Source organism: Mustela nigripes, chromosome 1, assembly GCF_022355385.1.
Source record: "Mustela nigripes isolate SB6536 chromosome 1, MUSNIG.SB6536, whole genome shotgun sequence".
Classification (NCBI taxonomy): Eukaryota; Metazoa; Chordata; class Mammalia; order Carnivora; family Mustelidae; genus Mustela; species Mustela nigripes.
The window spans coordinates 53,203,713-53,221,512 of NC_081557.1; the positions used below are offsets into that span (position 1 = coordinate 53,203,713).

The window sequence follows — 17,800 nt, forward strand, 5'->3', positions numbered from 1 at the left end:
AGTGGGTTGGGCCGCTGCCTTCGGCTCAGGTCATGATCTCAGGGTCCTGGATCGAGTCCCACGTCGGGCTCTCTGCTCAGCGGGGAGCCTGCTTCCTCCTCTCTCTCTCTCTGCCTGCCTCTCTGCCTACTTGTGATGTCTCTCTGTCAAATAGATAAAAAATCTTTAAAAAAAAAAAAAAAAAGATTCTCTCTCTCCCTCTCTCTTCCTCTGCCTCTTCTACCTTCCTCTTAAAAAAAAAGGAGCTTACAATCTTGAAAGGAGGCTAGACTGTAAGTGCTTACAAGCACTGTTCTATAAAATCTATTTGGGCTGCTGCCTTCAGCTCGGGTCATGATCTTGGGGTCCTGGGATCTCGGCCCACGTGGGGTGGAGGCAGCCAAGTGGTTAATTCAACTTAGAAAAGCAGCAGGAAAAATTTCCCAGAGCACCTCTTTAAGCAAAGAGCAGATTAATGATGGGTAGGAGCACAGTGAGCAGGCAAGGGAAGATGGGGAGACAATAGTCAACTCAAGTAGGAAGATGAGGAAAAGGAATAAAGTACGAAATAATCTTTCATATCTTCAGAGACCTGCAACCAGCTCAGCATGATTAAAACAACAGCAACAATGATAGAAAACTGAGGTTGAAATTTAAAAAAAAAAAAAAAGAAAACTGAGGTTGAATATAAAAGAGGATAAAGAAATAGATTCAAGTGGCATCTGGCTGGCTATTGGTTAAGCGTCTGCCTTTGGCTCAGGTCATGATCCCAGGGTCTTGGGATTAAGCCCCATATCAGGCTCCCTGCTCAGTGGAAAGCCTGCTTTTCTCTCCTCCCTCTGCTGTTCCCCCCTTTCTCTCTGACACACAGAAAAAGAAAGAAAAGGAAGAAAGGAAGGAAGGAAGGGAAAAAAGAAACAGATTCAAAACTTGGAAGTAGAAAGTATGCAAGAGGTTAAAGTGTAAGATGGTTCCTCAGTTTCTGATCCAGGTGACTTAAGTGGATGATGGTAATAGTCGCTGTGAGAGGTAATTCAGAATTAAAAGTAAATAAAAGAAGCAACTAAATTTTCCTTTATATAAAGCCTTGGAAGACTTTTTTGAAACTTCTAAAAAAAGTTCTGGTTGACAAAAAATATCATATTAGTTTCAGGTATACAACATGATTCGGTATTTATATATACTGCAAAATGATCATTACAAAAGCCTAGTTAACAGTCATCACAACACACAGTTATAAATTTTATTTTCTTCTGATGAGAACTTTTATGATATACTCTCTTAGCAACTTTCCAATATACAAAACAGTATTATTAAATGTAATCATCATCTGTACATTCTATCTTCATGACTTACTTATTTTGTAAATGGAAATGTGTACCTTTTAATCACCTTCACCCATTTCACTTTTTGATAGAAGACTACTTTTAACTACATATATATATATATATATATATATATATATATATATATTTTGGTTATTACCAAAGAAGTACATAATTAGTACAAGAAATAAAATGTGAAGAAGAAAAAAGAAAAACCTATAATCCTATCATTCAGAATATGATTAAGATAAACATGTATAAATACAGGGAAAAGGGCATAGAAAACACAGAGAGCTAAACAAATTATAAAACAAAGTTCACTAAAATATACATCATTACAAAATGAACATATTACTTGTTCATATAATTTTTTTTTTTAAGATTTTATTTATTTACTTGACAGAGAGAAATCACAAGTACATGGAGAGGCAGGCAGAGAGAGAGAGAGGGAAGCAGGCTCCGTGCTAAGCAGAGAGCCCGATGCGGGACTCGATCATGACCTGAGCCGAAGGCAGCGGCTTAACCCACTGAACCACCCAGGCGCCCCTTGTTCATATAATTTTTTAAAAAATCCAACTTACTGCTTCATTGTCTATCTTTGCCAGTCAACTATGGCAAGTTTGAGGGAAAGATCTTATCTTTTTCATTAATGTATCCCCAGAGTATAAATGTGCCTGGAATATAGTAGGTAATCAATTACCATTTGTTGAAAGAACAAATAAAATTTAAATGAAGCCCCAGATTACTCTCTCAAGCAATTACTTGATACTATGAAAATTATAACACACATATACACACAAAAATAGAAAACACTCTGCTACCCTTTTTAATGGGATTACCATAAAGAAAAATAAAACAAAACAAAAACCACCAAGGCATAATATACTTAGATTATATTCATCAGGAAGAGAGCCAAAGAAATTTTCTTAAAACCAGGAACACACATAAATATCTTCCTCGAGTATATGAGTCAGGTTAAAATGTACTTTGGGCCTGAACTGTTCTTACTTTTCCACACTGCATGTACTTGTACATCTCACCATAAAATTGCCATAGAGATATTTTTAGTCTATTAATTTACAGGCTAGAATTCATAGACTATTACTGCACTTGATAAAATCTCAGAGGAAAAAATTAGCCTTTGAATGGTGATTTTAAGTTAAGCTCTACTCAGCTACCTCTTGCTAGATTAGAAAATCCTTAAAAGAAAGCCCACATTTAATGTGTTTTTAAATAATAATCCCTAAAATGTTCACAGTACTTAGCATATAGCAGATATTCAGTACACATATTAAGTAAATGAAGTAGCTAAATGCTTACCTTTCAAGCAGAGATTTTAAAACACAGACAAATTTCAAGGGAAATTTCTTAGCAATTAAAAAATAAGTAAATCCGTTTGGTCTAACAAACCCAATTTAGCCAGAAAAATCCTGTCCTGGGACAATGACAGCAACCTCCATCCAAATCTCCACAACTTTTGGATACTTCAACTCTATGATATACCAAAAATGATGGAAAAGAAATACATCTCTCTCTTTCCTTCTAATAAATGTCTAAAGAATATCACTTTATTCAAAAGTGGAAGAACCATAACTGGACATTTTCAACCAAGAGAGGCTCTGGTTCCAGCAATGCTACCATTAATGTTCTACCACTGTTAGATCCATGCAACTCTTGGCACGTGTATCTGGCAAGATCTTTTGCTTAAAGCAACAGATAGTGGCTCTAGTTATAGTAAAGTCATCTTTTTGCCTTGCAGAATTCACCTAAAAACAACTGTCTCATGATTCAATTAGCACCAGTGGGAGTCCGGGTCATAACTCCAGTTATACATAAAAGGTACATTCTTTTGTACTTGACATTTGACTGTTAGAGCTGTGTGTCAAATCATTTAAAAAATGCAAAAAAACAAATCAAAACTAAAAGTGCACTGGTAAAATAAAATTTTAAGGAAAAAAAAAAGCCCAAAACAAATGATTCAACTTATTAATACTGTACAAATAACTCAATCAATCATAGTACCAACCAGGGGAATCTTAACAGATTATCCACACATACCTTAATAATTAAGACTGTTACTAGATATAAGTAACTTTTCAACCAATACTTATACAAAGGCTACTTTTAAAGAATGAAAAAATGCATTTTCCTCTTGAAAAAGAGAGTCCTCTTAAGGAGAGCAAAGACACTTGGGAGCCTTGTTAGTAATTCCACAAAAATTCCTGTTAGTAATTACACAAAGACAATGTCCATTTTTTCTTGTATTCATACCTCCCAATCATCCACTTTTAGTCAGGCGAAAGCTGGAGAAGTCCATACAGAGCACAGAATTAGGAGGGCAAAAGAAGACCAAGAGGGAGTGGGGATCAAACCCCACCTTCAGGGGCACCTGAGTGGCTCAGTAGGTGAAGTATGTGACTCTTAGTCTTGGGGTTATGAGTTCTGGCCTCACCGTGGGTATAGAGATTACTTAAAAAAAAAAATTTTTTTTTAAATAAAAACAAAAACAAAAAACACCTTCAAAAATACCTGGGTGGCTCAGTTAATTAAGAGTCTGCCTTAGGCTCAGGTCACGATCTTAATATCCTGAAATCAAAGTCCTAGATAAGGCTCCTTGCCCAGTGCGGAGCCTGAATTCTCCCTCTGCCCCTTCCCCTGCTCCTGATCTCTGACAAATAAATAAATAAAATCTTAAAAAAAAAAAAAACCTTTCAGTTAGCACATTCTTTTCCTATTCTAACTTATAGCAATAAGAAATCTAAATTTTCCCGATAGTTTCAGAATACAGGAGGACTCTAAAAAGAAGGGTCTGAATAGACTAATGGTTAGCTACATATCCTTGAAATCAATCCCTCTATTTTGGTTGTCTTCCCTGCAAAACAAAAGTCAAAATGGAGGGGCGCCTGGGTGGCTCAGTGGGTTAAGCCACTGCCTTCAGCTCGGGTCATGATCTCAGGGTCCTGGGATCGAGTCCCGCATAGGGCTCTCTGCTCAGCAGGGAGCCTGCTTCCCTCTCTCTCTCTCTGCCTGCCTCTCCGTCTACTTGTGATTTCTCTCTGTCAAATAAATAAAGTCTTAAAAAAAAAAAAAAGTCAAAATGGACATAGTACTCCTTTCTTTCTGACAACAAAACTCAATGATAATCTCTAGAGCACCAATTCCCAAGCTTTCTAAGTTCCTAACACCTTCAGTATTTCAGTAATTTTTTCACAACAGCACTAGGCCAAGAAATACTAACAGTTCCATTTATTAAGTTGTTAGTAATGATTTGAAAAACTCATCTACCTTAGCTTAAAAAAAAAAAGTTTTTACTTCATTTTTTTTAAAAGATTTTATTTATTTATTTAACAGAGATCACAAGCAGGCAGAAAGGCAGGTGGGGGGGGCAGGCTCCCCAATGAGCAGAGAGCCTGATGCGGGGCTCCATCCCAGGACTCTGGGATCATGACCCAAGCTGAAGGCAGAGGCTTAACACACTGAGCCACCCAGGTGCCCCTAAAACTAGTGTCTTTTAATTCTTTCTAATACACAACTCCTTTCCAAAAAGACTCAGTACAAATCTTGTTGGTTGGACCAGTATTGTTTAATCTACCTGTTACAAGTAGGTTAACCATCACCAAAGGCCTGAAAATCTTTTCCCTGAACAGTAATGGCATTTCACCTGCAGAGACTTTTCATTTGCCAAGTATCTGGAACTGTGTAGCATTAATTAATAATTATTCTTAACTCACATTATGACAAGATCTATTATTATAGATACAGTGGCTGAGCTCACTGGTATAATCTCTCAGCCCAGAATATTTCTCATTTTTCACTTAGCTGGCGGTCCACTGTTCACCTCTAGATAGAAAGGTAACAGGAACTACTAAACTTACCCTTCTACCCTTTTCTTCTATAACAAGCCAAATGCGGTGGCCAAAATACTTAAAAGGAATGGAAGGCAAGACAACTTGTCTTGCCATCACAGGTCTATGCCTGCCTTTAAACTTGGTCCAAGCAAATTCCAAAAACAATTTGCCAGCTATCCTTTTCCCCAAATTCCCAAATTTCTCTCAGATACATATATTACTATTACTTCCAAAGGTATCCTAAAAGCAATTTACTAAGGCATTCTACTTCACAGTGACTACTTCTCTAAAACTTAAATGTAAATGCAATTCGATAATAAATTAACTATACTGGGAAGCTAAAGTGTTAAAGAAATTGTGCAGGAAGTCTTTATATAATGTAACTCATCACTCCTATTTTATACTACATTTAAAAATTACCCTTTTAGGGATGCCTGGGTGGCTCAGTTGGTTGGACGACTGCCTTCGGCTCAAGTCATGATCCCGAAGTCCTGGGATCGAATCCCACATCGGGCTCCCAGCTCCATGGGGAGTCTGCTTCTCCCTCTGACCTTCTCCTCGCTCATGCTCTCTCTCACTGTCTCTCTCTCTCAAATAAATAAATAAAATCTTTAAAAATAAATAAATAAAAAGTAAAAAAATAATAAAAATTACCCTTTTAGGAGCCACTGGGTGGCTTAGTAAGCCAGTCTGCCTTTGGCTCAGGCCATGATCCCAGGGTCCTGGGACCCAGCCCCTTGTCACACTTCCTGATCAGCAGGGAGCCTCTTTCTCCCTCTCCCTCTGCCATTCCCCCTTGCTTGGGGATTCTCACTCTCTCTAATTTAAACAACAACAAAAACAAAACAAAACAAAACAAAAAAACACCCTACCCTATTATATGCCAGTTTTTTAAGGGTAGAGATTTGGGCTATTGATAAGAAGAAATATAGGCCTGTACCATAACTGCCTATATTAACCTGAGTCTTTAGTAGCCACAACATTTACTCTATAAGCTATTATTTTGAAAAACTTCACACCTGGACCCTTCCTAGAAATGTAAATACATTCGGTTAACAAACTTTTTCAATTCCATTGAGAACTGAAGAGCAACCTTGTTTTCTTAGAAGGGAAACAGCTATCTGTCCTATACAATACCCAGTCTACTTTAGCAACCTAATACGGGCCAAAAACAAAACAAAACAAAACATCTATTTGGAAAACGTCTCTTCTCCAGCCAAGAGCTGTTCCCATATAAAGGCAATGCTCAGAACACAGGGGGGGGGGGGGCAAGAAAAGAAAGAAACAAAACAACAAAAAAAACCTCCTCTGAAGGAAGAAATATGCCAGGACAACGAGAGACATGGATCGGGAATAAATAAGGCGTGAGTGTACGCGATCAGTGTAAAGGCTGGAAGCAGCAGGCACAGCGCTGAGATGCTCCAGCGAAAGAACCACCAGCAGCAGCAGGAAGTTTCAATGGGGCCGGGCAGAGCATGCGCCCTGCACCCGCGCGGTGGCCTTATGTGGAAGGAGCACCACTTGCGAACACCAATAATAGACCAGCAGCACCAGAGAGAGAAACATGAGCAACAAGCACCTTCTTCAACTGTTTCCCCCTCCGTCTGAGCCCCTCCTCCAGCCTACATACTAACCACCCCACCCCACCCTGCAAATGGGAGGGCGACTTCTTCCCCTAAGCCCTGCTGCCAAGATGAAGGGGGAAGGGATTAGGAAAGGGGGGAGATGCTTTTCTATTATTTGGGGGGAGGTGGGGAGAGGGAGGAGGAAAACTATGGGGGAGGAAAAATTAACCCACTACCCTCCAAACCGGAGAAGCTGAACCGACTTCGACCCCCAAAGCGAGAATGGAGGAGGACCCCCCTCCCATGGGGGAGGAGCAAACCTCCCTACTCTGAGGAAGGAGTTTTGGGGGTTAAACCAGCCCTCGAGGGGAAGGGAAGAGAGACGAGAGCGACTCTCTCGGGGGAGTTCCCACTAGAGGGAGGGAGAGCTGAAGTGTCCGCTGGCCCCCGCCCACCCAGGTGGAGGGAGAGAAAGGGGCGCCCCGAGAAGATGAGCCCAGCCTCCCCCGAGATGGTGGGGAGGATGGTGGGAGGAGGGGAAGGAGCAAGGGAGGGGAGGAGGAGAAAAAGCGCAAAGCTGGCCGGAACCTGCGCTCCCCTTCCCCCGCCACCCAGGGGGAGAAGGGGTGGAGGACCGGCCACTGCCGCCGGAGAACAGTCCCAGGGGTCGCCGACCAGCACAATGACCACTCCACGCCCCCAGCCCACACCTAGCCTGCGACGCCCCCACCTCCGCTCAGCGCCAGGCCCAGTGGCCCTAGGGGGTCTCTGCCCCGCCTCCCCACGGCCCAAGACCCTGGGGGCTGGGCGGAGAAGCCGGGCCGGGCGGAGCTGCATCCCAGGGGGAGGACAGAGCCGCTAAGGCCCGGGAGGTCCGTGGAGAGAGGAGAGAAGGAGCGTGCCAGGGCCGCTTCCCGCCGGGCGTTCGGGCCCCTTGCTTACCTTCTCCACTGCCGACGTCCGGCGGCGGCGCCTGCAGCACTCGCTCTAGCTCGGGAAACGGCAACTCAGGCAGGTCGAGCAGCGGCCCGTAGCGCTCCAGGAAAGAGCAGACAACGGCGAAGTTGGGGCACGAACCGGGGCAGCCCGGAGGAGCCATCGCGGCCGCCGCTGCTGCCGCCGCCGCCATTTTGAACTGGAGGATGGAGGAGGAGGCGATGGGGGGGTGGAGGGAGTTGGACTCCGAGGAATGGCAGGGTAGCCTTACGGACAACAGGAGGCGCTAGTGAGCGGGCTCCCCTGTGGTTCCGAGCGTCTCCGGCAAGGCGCCGCGATCCCACAATACAACGGCTGCTCGGAGCAGTAGAGAACCGAGTCAGACGGGGGAAAGAGAGGCGCTCTATGCCTTTCACTTTCCGCCCTCTTTCCGCACCCCTCTGTCCCTCCCTTTACTTCGCCCCTCCCACTATGGGTTTGCCACTGCCTCGTGTGACAGGGGGAATGAAAACAAGGGAAGCGGGGCAGGGAGGAGGACTGGAAGCTGAAGAGGCGGGACTTTTTCGAGTGGTGGCCAATAGGTTTGGAGGGGGCGGGGCTTCAGACTGGCTGAAAGGCGCTTTCAGGGCGGGGCGAGTGGAGGGAGCGCCTAGCTAGAGGGCCCGAGCTAACCAAGGTGAGAGGTAAAGCGCGGAGCCGCTTGGGATAGCAACTCTCCTGAAGAGAGGACATTGGGTAAGTTTTGGGGGAGCTCCGGGAACTGAAACCCGGCCACCAGGTGGTGGGGGAAGTTGGAGATCGTGAATTAGAAGCAGAAAAAGGGAAGAATAGGGGAAAAAAGCATGATTCTGGGAGAAGTTTGGAAAGGGAAAGGTAGAGAAGTGCCCTTACTTAGGGGTTGGGATGGGACCTTTGTAGGGAGAAGTGCCTGCGAAGCTTTGTGAGGGGTATTGCTATCTTCTGGGTACAAGAATCTCAGCTGTGCTGGAAAACAGAGTCTGAGGACTCTGGGGAGCGAGAGCCAGAGGGAACGACTCTGCTAGAATCACCTGTCTGAGGAGTTGGGGCCCTGGTAGAAGATCTTGGTCTGAAGGGACCAACTCTTCACGCCGACCAAGGTATAAAGGTACAGGTCCTGCTATGGTTGCCAAGGTGGGAGGGGAAGGGACTCTTGAGGCACGAGGATTTCATGGGACGAGACTTTTTAGGGGGACCAGGGTCAGAGGGTGGGCTAGGACTCCACTAAAAAGACTGACAGGATAAGCGACTTGGTGGAAGAGTAAAACTATTGTTAGAAGACAGGGTTCGACTTCGTTGGGGCCAGAAGTGAGCACCACAAAGGATCTCAGAAAACCATCAGTCATGCAAAGTAGAATGCGCAACTTGGGATTCAAGGTGCACTATGGTTAGAAGTCTGAGCTTTGGAAGTCAGCCTTAGGTGGGTCCTAACAAAACTGCTTCAGGGGGCGCCTGGGTGGCTCTGTGGGTTAAAGCCTCTGCCTTAAGCTCAGGTCATGATCCCACGGTCCTGGGATTGAGCCCTGCATCGGGCTCTCTGCTCCTTGGGGAGCCTGCTTCCTCCTCTCTCTGCCTGCCTCTCTGCCTACTTGTGATCTCTGTCAAATAAATAAAATCTTTAAAAAAAAAAAAAAAGTGCTTCAGGCCATTGCAGAAGATTCTTCATTTCTTGGAAACTCTGTGAAGTGGGGGTGATACCAGTACTTACATCATAGAGTTTTACTAGCTATTCCAGGTAATTGATTAGCACAATGCCCAGGCACATTCACTGCAACTATTTTTAAAACGTTAGTTGCTATTACTGAATAAAAGAATTTCTGAAATTTAGATTGAATTTGCCTATGATTTATATAATCTATTACTTTGAACCAGAATTTTCTTTTTTTAAAGATTTTATTTATTTATTTGACTGATAGAGATCACAAGTAGGCAGAGAGATGGGGGGGGGCAGGCGTGGGGGGGTGAGAAGCAGGCTCCCTATCGAGCAGAGAGCCGATGTGGCCCTATCCCAGGACCCTGAGATCATGACCCCAGCCCTAGGCAGAGGCTTTAACCCACTGAGCCACCCAGGTGCCCCTGAGCCAGAATTTTCATTGTGCATTTTAAACTTACATAGTACTGGGGAGCCTAGGTGGTTCAGTCAGTTAAGCATCCCACTCTTGATATCAGCTCAAGTCTGATCTCAGGGTCCAGAGTTCAAACCTATCCTTGGGCCCCATGCTGGGCTTGAAAACTACTACTACTAAAAAAAAAATGTTAAGGGGCTCCTGGGTGGCTCAGTTAAGCGCCTGCCTTCAGCTCAGGTCAAGACCTTGGGGTCCTGGAATGGAGCTGGCTCCTGGTGCTTCTCCCTCTGCTCCTCCCCCTACTTGTGCGCTCTTTCTCTCTCCCTCTCTCTCTCTCTGTCAAATAAATAAATTAAATCTTTAAAAAAAAAATTTAGGGGCACCTGGGTGCCTCAGTGTGTTAAGCCGCTGCCTTCGGCTCAGGTCGTGATCTCAGGGTTCTGGGATCGAGTCCCGCATCGGAATCTCTGCTCAGCAGGGAGCCTGCTTCCCTCTCTCTCTCTCTGCCTGCCTCTCCATCCACTTGTGATCTCTCTCTGTCAAATAAATAAATAAAATCTTTAAAAAAAAAAAATTTAAAGGGAAGCCTGGGTGGCTTAAGTCATTAAGCATCTGCCTTTAGCTCAGGTCATGATCCCAGTGTATTGAGATCCAACCCTGCATTGGGCCCCCTGCTCAGCAGGAATCCTGCTTCTCCCTCTGCCACTCCCCCTGCTTGTGTTCCCGTCTATCACTGTGTCTCCCTCTGTCAAATAAATAAATAAAATCTTTTAAAAAAATTTTTATACTAAAATTTTTTTTAAATTTTTAAACTTTTAAAATTTTTTAAAAATCTTTTAAAAAATTTTTAAAAAGAATTTGAAACAAGGTATGATATAAACCATGTAAAATCAGAAAATTTGTGATTATCAAAGGTAAAATATACAGTATAGGCAAATAACTATATTTGGAACAGAGAAAATGCTTACAATTATTGAATTTTGTTCTCTATTTCAGGAAAGAAACATAATGGTCCACATCATTCTTGTTAGCTAAAGAAAAAAATAATCATTTTTATTAAGAGAGAAAAAAATCTAGAGGTGCCTGGGTGGCTCAGTTGGTTAAACCTCCAACTCTTGATTTCAGGGTCACTGGAATTGAGTCCCCTTTTGGGCTCTGTACTGAACCTGGAGCCTGCTTAGGATTCTCTTGCGCCTTCGCCCTCTGCCCCACCCTGCTCAGGTGTGCGCTCTTTCTCTGTCTCTCTCTCTCAAAATTGAAATTTTAGAAAAGAGAAAGAATCGATATCGTGAGTCGAATTTATAACCTACAATACTGACTCCTAATCCTGAGTAATATACAAACTTTTTTATTTTTTAAAAGATTTTATTTATTTATTTGGCACAGAGAGAGAGCACACATGGGAGCACAAGAAGGGGGAGTGGCAGAGGGAGAGGGAGAAGCAGATTCCCCGCTGAGCAGGGATCCAGACAAGGGGCTCAATCCCAGAACTCAGAGATCATGCATGACCTGAGCCAAAGGCAGACACTTAACTGATGGAGCCACGAAGGCACCCCACAAACTCTTTTTCTTTTTTTTTTTTAAGATTTTATTTATTTATTTATTTATTTGAGAAAGAGAAAGAGTGAGAGAGAATATGAGAGGGGAGAAGGTCAGAGGGAGAAGCAGACTCTCCAAGGAGCTGGGAGCCCAATGCAGGACTCGGGACTTGATCCTGGGACTCCAGGATCATGACCCAAGCTGAAAGCAGTGGCCCAATCAGCTGAGCCACCCAGGTGCCCACCCCACAAACTCTTTTTAAAGGGAAAAAATTGGGGCGCCTGGGTGGCTCAGTGGTTTAGGCCTCTGCCTTCGGCTCAGGTCATGATCTCAGGGTCCTGGGATCGAGCCCCACATCGGGCTCTCTGCTCAGCCGGGAGCCTGCTTCCCCCTCTCTCTCTGCTGCCTCTCTGACTACTTGTGATCTCTCGGTCTCTGTCAAGTAAATAAATAAAATCTTAAAAAAAAAAAAGGGAAAGAATTTTTTTGAATTTTTCCAATACTCTTGAAAATTCCATTTTAAGAAATACTACTGTGAGAAATTAAAGTCAACATAACAATGTGAATGTACTTCATGCCAATTAACTATACACTTAAAAATGGTTAAAAGAGTAAATTTTAGGGTGGCTCAGTCGGTTGAGTGTCTGGCTTCAGCTCAGGTCATGATCCCGGGGTCCTCCTTGCTCAGTGGAGAGCCTGCTTCTCCCTCTGCCTGCCTGTCCCCCTGCTTGTGCTCTCTCTGTCCCTCTCTCTCTCTCTCTCTGACAAATGAATAAATAAAATCTTTTTTTAAAAAAATTATTAAAAAAAAAAAGATTATATCTGTTTTCCCACAATGAAAAAGAAGGTAAAGCCTTACTTTAGGAAAATGTCTATGATTGTGAATTATCATAGCAAAAGAGAAGTTTTCATTTAATGTGTAGTAAAATACTGTTTTAAGCAACACTGCTTAAACACAAGTATAAATTAAAACATTGGTAGAACTCTCAGACTGCTAAGTATGTATCTCTAGACCTGGGGACCTGAAGACCCCAGTTTAAGAAAAATCTGACCTAGAACGCATCTAACAGGTTTGCAGAAGGATACAGAAAATCTTGATAAGATTGTTATTTAATTGACCTTAAATAAAGGGAAGATATACAATTTTAAATGAAATTACATCTTTGTGAAGCAGAGAAAGGAATTTGTGAAGGAACTTTGATAGAAAGAAATTAAAAAAAAAAAAGAAATTTCAACCTAATCAAGTTTTAATTATATCATTTTATATATCATTTTATAACCCTTACCTCCACCCCTTCCTTTCTAGGTTTCACTTTGAGCTATTCCAGCTCTTCTACTCTCCCATGGGTTGTAAAAGAACATACTAAAAGAAGGCCTTATACTATAGTTTTCTTTTCTCAATCTTCACACTGTTAGTCAAAGAGAGACTGATAAGTAAGGTTAGAGTTTCTCCCTTTTCTAATCCAAACTGTCATGGGAACAAAGTCCCTGGGCATCAGAAAGTTATATCCACCCAAAAGGTAAGAAATGTTTTACTACAAGATTTAGATCATAACTTTCAGTGAGTATGTTCTTGAAAAGAAAAAAACAAACACTCATTACAACACCTCTTTTTGCCTTTCTGGACCCAGAGAAGCTGAAGGTTACAAGAGTCTAATCCCAGTTTATGTCATTAAGTGACTGAGTTATATACATCATACTAGAATATAAAGATGGAGTAGCCTTAAAATAAATCTGTAATTATTTTATTGATACTGCCATGAAGAAGCCATCAAACAAGCATTAAATTACCTACACTCAGTCTAACTTTATGAATAAGAGATTTATTAAGATGGTTCATATTTCTCATCCTATTAGGGAAAAAAGAAAACTTATTCATTCAAAATGAATAGCTAGTTTATTCAAAATACTAAAGAGTCTAAAATAACCTAAATGTTTGTCAACAGAAGACTGGATGAATAAATTGTGATTGATTCTTGCAACAGGCTACTATTCATACTAATATACACTTGATACTACAACATGAGTGAATCTCAAAGCGTGTTGAGTGAAAGAAAACAGACACAAAAAATAGGTACTATACAATCCCAGCAATATGATGGTCTAACTAATCTACAGGAATAGAAATCAAATTAGTGGTTTGTTTTGAACTTTGAAAGAGCGACTAGAAAGGTACACAAGGAAACTTTCTGGATACTTTCTATATCTTGGTTGCCAAGTTTATACATTTGTCAAAAGTTTTGTTTGTTTGTTTGTTTGTTTTTAAGATTTATTTATTTGACAGAGAGTACAAGCAGGGGGATGGGCAGAAGAGAGGGAGAAGCAAGCTCCCTGCTGATCAGGGATCCTCATATGGGGCTCTGTCCCAGCACCCCGGGATCACCACCTGAGCTAAAGGTAGATGCTTAACTGACTGAGCCATCCAGGTGCCCCCATTTATCAAAACTCCTTAAATTATAAACAATATTTGTGCAATTAACAGAATATAACTGTGCTTCGATTTTAAAATTTAATGGCTTATTCCTCAATTATCTCAAATTGCATTGATAAATCTGCCTTACAACAGAGTAACTAATACCTATTTCTGTCTCCACGACATACTATCTTTGCATTTGCTACATATATTTTTTAACAGATACCATAAGCCTGGTAAATGTATATTGAGGGAATTGGATTTAGTTGTGAAGCCAATGTGGGGAATTCCTAATCAGTCATGAGCAAATTTACATCACTGTGTTTAAAGTCACTCCCCCCCCCACACACATTTATTATTTGAGAGAGAAAGAGCACATGTGCTAACAGGAGGAGGGGCAGAGGGAGAGAGAAAAGGAGAGAAGCAGACTCCCTGCTGAGCAGGGAGCACAACAACATGGGGCTCCATCTCCAGATCCTCAGATCTTGACCTTAGCTGAAATCCAAAGTCAAGATACTCAACCAACTGAGCCACCCAGGTGCCCCTAGAATTCACTTTTTAAAGAGTTAATACATCGAGATGGGTGTGTGTGTACATGTTATATGTAGAGAAAAAGCTGTTAAGTGTCAAAAGAAATAGGAATCTGTGTCCTTCAAGATAGTTTAATAAGAAAATATACAAAAAGAAACGGAAGTTGTAATATAAACAAGATTTAAACCAGCCTTTTTTTTTTTTCTTTTCCTAATGATAACCAAATTCTGTGTTGTGGCAGAATTCTACTCATTGAAGAAAGCAGTTTTAGAAGTGTCTTACCATCTTATTTTAAAGAGTTATGCGTCAGTCTATTCTTTTGTCTTAAGAGAATGGCTGAGACTAATTTCTCTGGTGGAATAAAGATTTTTTTTCTACAAAAATTTATGTAGGAAACTGCTGATATTAAAATGTATTATACCTCATATTGTCACTAAGTGTATACATGTTTTAACTTTACTATTAGATAATTGAGGGCAGGGATCACATTATGCAGTTTGGTATCTTGTACAGCGAAGACTAATATTCACTAATGTGGACTAGAAAAGTTATACTGGCTGTTAAAATATTAAGATACTGTACTTACCTTATAATTGCAGAAGAATTCCTGCCCTGAGTGAGCCTCCTAAGTAATCTGTGGCACACGTGGCACACTGGCTACCCCAGTTTCTTTTTTTTTTTTTTTTTTTTTTATTTATTTGTCAGAGAGAGAGAGAAAGAGGGAGCACATGCAGACAGAGTTCCAGGAAGAGACAGAGAGAGAAGCAGGCTCCTTGCTGAGCAAGGAGCCCGATATGGGACTTGATCCCAGGACGTTGGGATCATGAGCTGAGCTGAAGGCAGCCGCTTAACCAACTGAGCCACCCAGGCGTCCCTACCCCAGTTTCTTTCTAACAACTCCCAGCAATTGTCCATTCAGTACAGACACAGCAGACCCTATTCTAGAATTCCATTCCCATTTTGATGTAGTCAGAGCACATGCTGCCCTCTATTTTTTTTTTTAATATAGCCTTAGCCTGCAGTAATGCTTTTTAAACTATGGATCATGACCCATTAGTTGGTTTCAAAATCAATTTGGTGGATCAAGACCAAAATTATATTAAAAATGAAAAAATAAAAACAGAACAGTGCTAAAAAAAAATAGTACAGAATATAGTGTATCACAAAATAAGGAAAAGTATAATAAACATATTGAAAGAAATACATACGAAATATGTATGTTTTTAGGTATGTGCGTTATGATATAATGATATATATTTGTTGCTGTGATTTTGGCAAAGAGTTTGAAATACATTACCTTAGCTTTACGTGTGGCGGAAAACGAATAAATGAATGCCTGGATGAATGAACAAATCAGAACTTTATCACTTGATTATGACAAAAGAAACATATTATTGGGTAAAATTTCTGTTTTAACTCCTTGATGACATCTAAGCATGACTACAGTAGTCATTGCATATTTTTCATTCAGTGGAATTTTATGTTATATCACACATCAGTTCTCCGAATGCCGAGCAGAACCACACTGCAAAAGTATTTCTTCAATACTATTAAGATGACATTTTGGGGGGGGGGGTGCCTGGGTGACTCAGTCAATTAAGCATCTGTCTTCGACTCAGGTCGTGATCCTGGAGTATTGGGATCCAGCCTTATGTTGGGCTCCCTGCTTCAGGGGGCCTGCTTCTCCCTCTCCCTCTACCCTACCCGTACCGGCCCCTCGTGCTTGCTCCCTCATGCACTCTCTCTCTCTCTCACACACACACAAATCAATAAATAAAACCCTAAAAAACAAAACAAAACAGGTGACATTTGGATATCATTAAATTGGTGAGTCATTAAGTTGTGTCAAAATCTTTAAGTTGCAAGTGAAGGATAAACAGGCTTAAACAATAAAGGAAATTTATTACCTTACATAATGAAAAGACCAATGGTATGGTATGCTTGAGGTATGGTCTGATCAGGTGGTAACTCTCCTAGTACGTCTCTCTGTGTTACCTTCCTCTGCATGGGCTGAATTTTCAGGCTGATTTCCCTTTTGGTACTGACAGTTTTAAGGTACCCTTCTATATTCTATCCATCCCAGCCTCAGTGTCTCAGAATTTCCCCAAAAAAGTCCCCAAACTGACACTGATTGGTACATCTCAGCTCACGTATTCAACCATTCAGCCAGTGTGACCAGTGTAGAGAGTGAAATTGAATGTACTCCATGCATTAGCCTAGGTCAGTGCTTCACTCCTATAGCTAGAGATATAAAGGTCAGTGCTTCATTCCTAAAGCTAGAGTTTATCAAAACCACAAGGAGGGGTTGCCTGGGTGGCTCACTCAGTTAAGCAGCTGCCTTCAGCTCAGCTCCCATGATGATCTCAGGGTCCTGGGATGGAACCCCACATAAGCAGGGAACCCACTTCTCCCTCCCCTCCCCACTTGTGCGCGCTCTCACTCTCTCTCTCAAATAAATAAATAAGATCTTCAAAAAAACACAAGGAGTCAATGTGTCAAGGCCCTAATATACATGAAGCTAAACCTGACAGAATTGAAAGGAGAAATAGAGAATTCAGCAATAATTTTTGGAGGCTTCAATGATGGTCATCTAGGAAAACTAAGAAGAATGCCAACAACAGGGACGCCTGGGTGGCTCAGTTGGTTAAGCAGCTGCCTTTGGCTCAGGTCATGATCCCAGTGTCCTGGGATCGAGTCCTGCATCGGGCTCCTTGCTCAGCAGGGAGCCTGCTTCTTCCTCTGCCTCTGCCTGCCATTCTGTCTGCCTGTGCTCGCTCTCTCTCCCTCTCTCTCTCTGATAAATAAATAACTTAAAAAATCTTAAAAAAAAAAAAAAAGAATGCCAACAACAACAACAAAATCTTGAACTATACTATAAAATAACTAGACCCAACACACACCTATGGACACTGGACAACAATAGTGAAACACATTTTTCTCAAGTGCACATGGAAAGTTCTCCAAGATAAACCGTGTGCTAGGGCATAAAAAAGAAGCCTCAACACATTTAAAAGTGTTGAAATTATACCAAATATGTTCTCTAAACATGGAGTTAGACCAGAATGAAAAACAGAAAAAAATTTGGAAGATTCATTTATATGTGGATACTAAGTGGTATACACCCAAATAATCAGTGGTTCAAAGAAGAAATCTCAAGGAAAATTAGAAAATACTTTTAGATAGATAAAACTGAAACATAAAATATTAAAACATAGGGGATGCACCTAAAGCACTCCTTAAAGAGAAATATGCGCCTGTATGTTAATACTTATATTTTAAGAGAAGACTTGTATTAAAAAAGATAGCATAACTTTCCATCTTCAAAAAACCAAAAAAAAAGTGAGGCACCTGGGTGGTCAGTCGGTTAAGTGTCTGCACACATGCACGGACATATGTGCTCTCTCTCTAAAAATAAATAAATCTTTTTAAATGAATATAAGATAAAAATAGAAATAAAAAATATAAATAAAAAGTAAGATTTTGTTTATTTATTTGACAGACACAGTGAGAGAGAGAACATAAGCTGGGAGTGGGAGAGGGAGAAGCAGGCTTTCTGCTGAGCAGGGAGCCCAATCTGGGG

General features: G+C 41.5%; 2 protein-coding genes across 3 annotated transcripts in view; one reads left to right on the forward strand and one right to left on the reverse strand.

Moving 5' to 3' along the window:
- The window catches only part of RSF1 (remodeling and spacing factor 1), a 159,593-nt gene extending 151,512 nt beyond the window's left edge, over nucleotides 1-8,081 (reverse strand). For both annotated transcript variants that reach the window (XM_059411612.1, XM_059411603.1), the window contains exon 1: nucleotides 7,660-8,081. In XM_059411612.1, coding sequence (XP_059267595.1) covers nucleotides 7,660-7,846 — 187 coding nt within the window. In that variant the 5' untranslated portion in view covers nucleotides 7,847-8,081. The remainder of the gene's footprint in view (nucleotides 1-7,659) is intronic.
- A 197-nt stretch (nucleotides 8,082-8,278) lies between these two features.
- Nucleotides 8,279-17,800, forward strand: part of AAMDC (adipogenesis associated Mth938 domain containing) — a 40,022-nt gene continuing 30,500 nt past the window's right edge. Inside the window, exon 1 of the mRNA XM_059411641.1 lies at nucleotides 8,279-8,388. The gene's annotated coding sequence lies outside the window, so the exon portion shown is untranslated. The remainder of the gene's footprint in view (nucleotides 8,389-17,800) is intronic.